The following is a 1,902-nucleotide window of genomic DNA, read 5'->3' on the forward strand; positions in this document are numbered from 1 at the left end:
GGTTGAGCTATAGGCGCCGAGCCAACACTATTAACTTTTAAAAAAAAGTAACCCAGCTTTGTATTTCAATTGTTTTTTTTTTGCCTAATTGCCAGAATATTTATATAAAGGCTGTACGGCTTATCTTAAGTTTTTAGCTACCCATACAGTAAAAGTCTACCCTTCTTTGAGTCTTCTTTTCTGAGAAAAACTTAACAAAAATAAATAGATCTGTTTCCCATTCCTTCCATGGAACATCTCCAACTTATGGGTATGTCACATTCTTCCAATGAAAATTCTTAGCATGATTAGTCAAATCCAGGCTTATACCTCAGTCTGTAATAACAAAAAATCAAATCAGCATAGTACTGCCAGTATTATGATAATATTTTCCAGATGAGATAATTCTGGTCCAGAGAGGGGAGGTGAACTGCCCAAGGCTACATGCTTTTCATAGCTGAAGCTAGAACCTTTGGTGCCTACAACTGAAACCAAGATGCTCTCTCTACACAAACCCTCTAACTTGGTTTTCCCTTCGGCATGGCATTATTCAATGATTCTCTTTTAGAAAGGATACATGCTAGCCCAATTGAAAGTCCACAGACATTACTGAGGAAAGAGGTCTGGGGAATGAGCCAAGAGGCACCCAGCAAGAGCCATGGCACCAGGACTGAGGGCACAACCACACCAAACACCAGGGCCCGCCTCATCCGGGAGCGGACAGTGGTGACTCCCAGCATGGCAAAAGCCACTGGGGTGAAACCTCTGGCATCTTCCACCTCCCCCAGCTTTGATAGTGATGACACAGCCTCAAACGACAGGAAGATGATAGCAGAGAAGACGGTGAAGATCAAGGTGAAGAAGCAGTGGCGGACGGTGCCCACGGTTCTCTCAAAATTGCCAGCAAAGCGCCAGATGATGATGGCACCACAGAGCAGGGAGACTGGATTCTCATAGACAAAGATGTAGGTCACCAGCCTGTAAACTGAAGAGGAAGCTGGGTTAGAGGCCTGATGCTGGGTTGCTCCAACGGGGGAAAGGTTATAAGGCATCTAGAAGAGGGGAGAGCAGCCCCATGTTAGAGAAGTGAAAGCCAGTGAAAATCAGCTGAAGCCAAGACAAGCAGTGGGAGGTAACAATGAAGAACCCAAAGAGTCAATATAGAGCCACAAAGGTCTAATTCTTGTTCTTTTCCAGACCTGGAACAAGTCTCATCAGTATCTGACTTCCATATGGGAAAAATTTAATAGTTTTTGGCATGGGGTGGCCTCTGAATTTGTAAATACTTTATAATTCTTTTTTAGGTTTTAAAACTGACCTACCTCACTGGGCAGTTTGAGTGTTAATTAATTGTGACAGCTTCAGGGTAGATTGAATGGGTGTTACTTAACTCTGTGTGCCAGTCTCCTCAGCTGTAATCCTGACCTCTCCTTCCATAGTGGCTGTTCAGAGGAAGAAAAAATGGACCATGAATTACTTTGCAGCTATAAGGATTATAGAACTATCATTACTAATACAGATACAGAAATCAGAAGTCTTCCTTGAAAGTGCTTATCCAATCTTACAGTAGAATGATAATTTGTGTAATAAGACAGCAAAGAACCCTACTTATATCTTTCTAAAAACAATTGGCTAGGCTGGGCGCGGTGGCTCACGCTTGTTATCCCAGCACTCTGAGAGGTCGAGGCAGGTGGATTGCTTGACCTCACAAGTTTGAGATCAGCCTGAGCCAGAGCAAGACCCCATCTCTAAAAATAGCCAGGCATTGTGGCAGGCGCCTGTAGTCTTAGCTACTTGGGAGGCTGAGGCAAGAAAATCACTTAAGTCCAAGAGCTTGAGGTTGCTGTGAGATATGATGCCATGGCACTCTCCTGAGGGTGACAAAGTGAGATTCTGTCTCAAAAAATAAAAACAGGCTTGGTG

General features: G+C 43.7%; 1 protein-coding gene across 2 annotated transcripts in view; it reads right to left on the reverse strand.

Annotated features, from left to right (window-relative positions):
• Window positions 1-397: 397 nt before the first annotated feature.
• RHBDD2 (rhomboid domain containing 2) overlaps window positions 398-1,902 on the reverse strand; it is a 3,841-nt gene continuing 2,336 nt past the window's right edge. Inside the window, exons 2-3 of one of the 2 annotated variants that reach the window (XM_023515736.1) lie at window positions 1,371-1,421; window positions 398-964 (exon numbers count right to left, since the gene is read on the reverse strand). In XM_023515736.1, coding sequence (XP_023371504.1) covers window positions 498-964; window positions 1,371-1,421 — 518 coding nt within the window. In that variant the 3' untranslated portion in view covers window positions 398-497. The remainder of the gene's footprint in view (window positions 965-1,370; window positions 1,422-1,902) is intronic. The other variant, XM_012807899.2, reaches the window with a different exon arrangement.

The sequence above is a fragment of the Otolemur garnettii genome, unplaced genomic scaffold, assembly GCF_000181295.1.
Source record: "Otolemur garnettii isolate 467f Iridium unplaced genomic scaffold, OtoGar3 scaffold00077, whole genome shotgun sequence".
Taxonomy (NCBI): domain Eukaryota; kingdom Metazoa; phylum Chordata; class Mammalia; order Primates; family Galagidae; genus Otolemur; species Otolemur garnettii.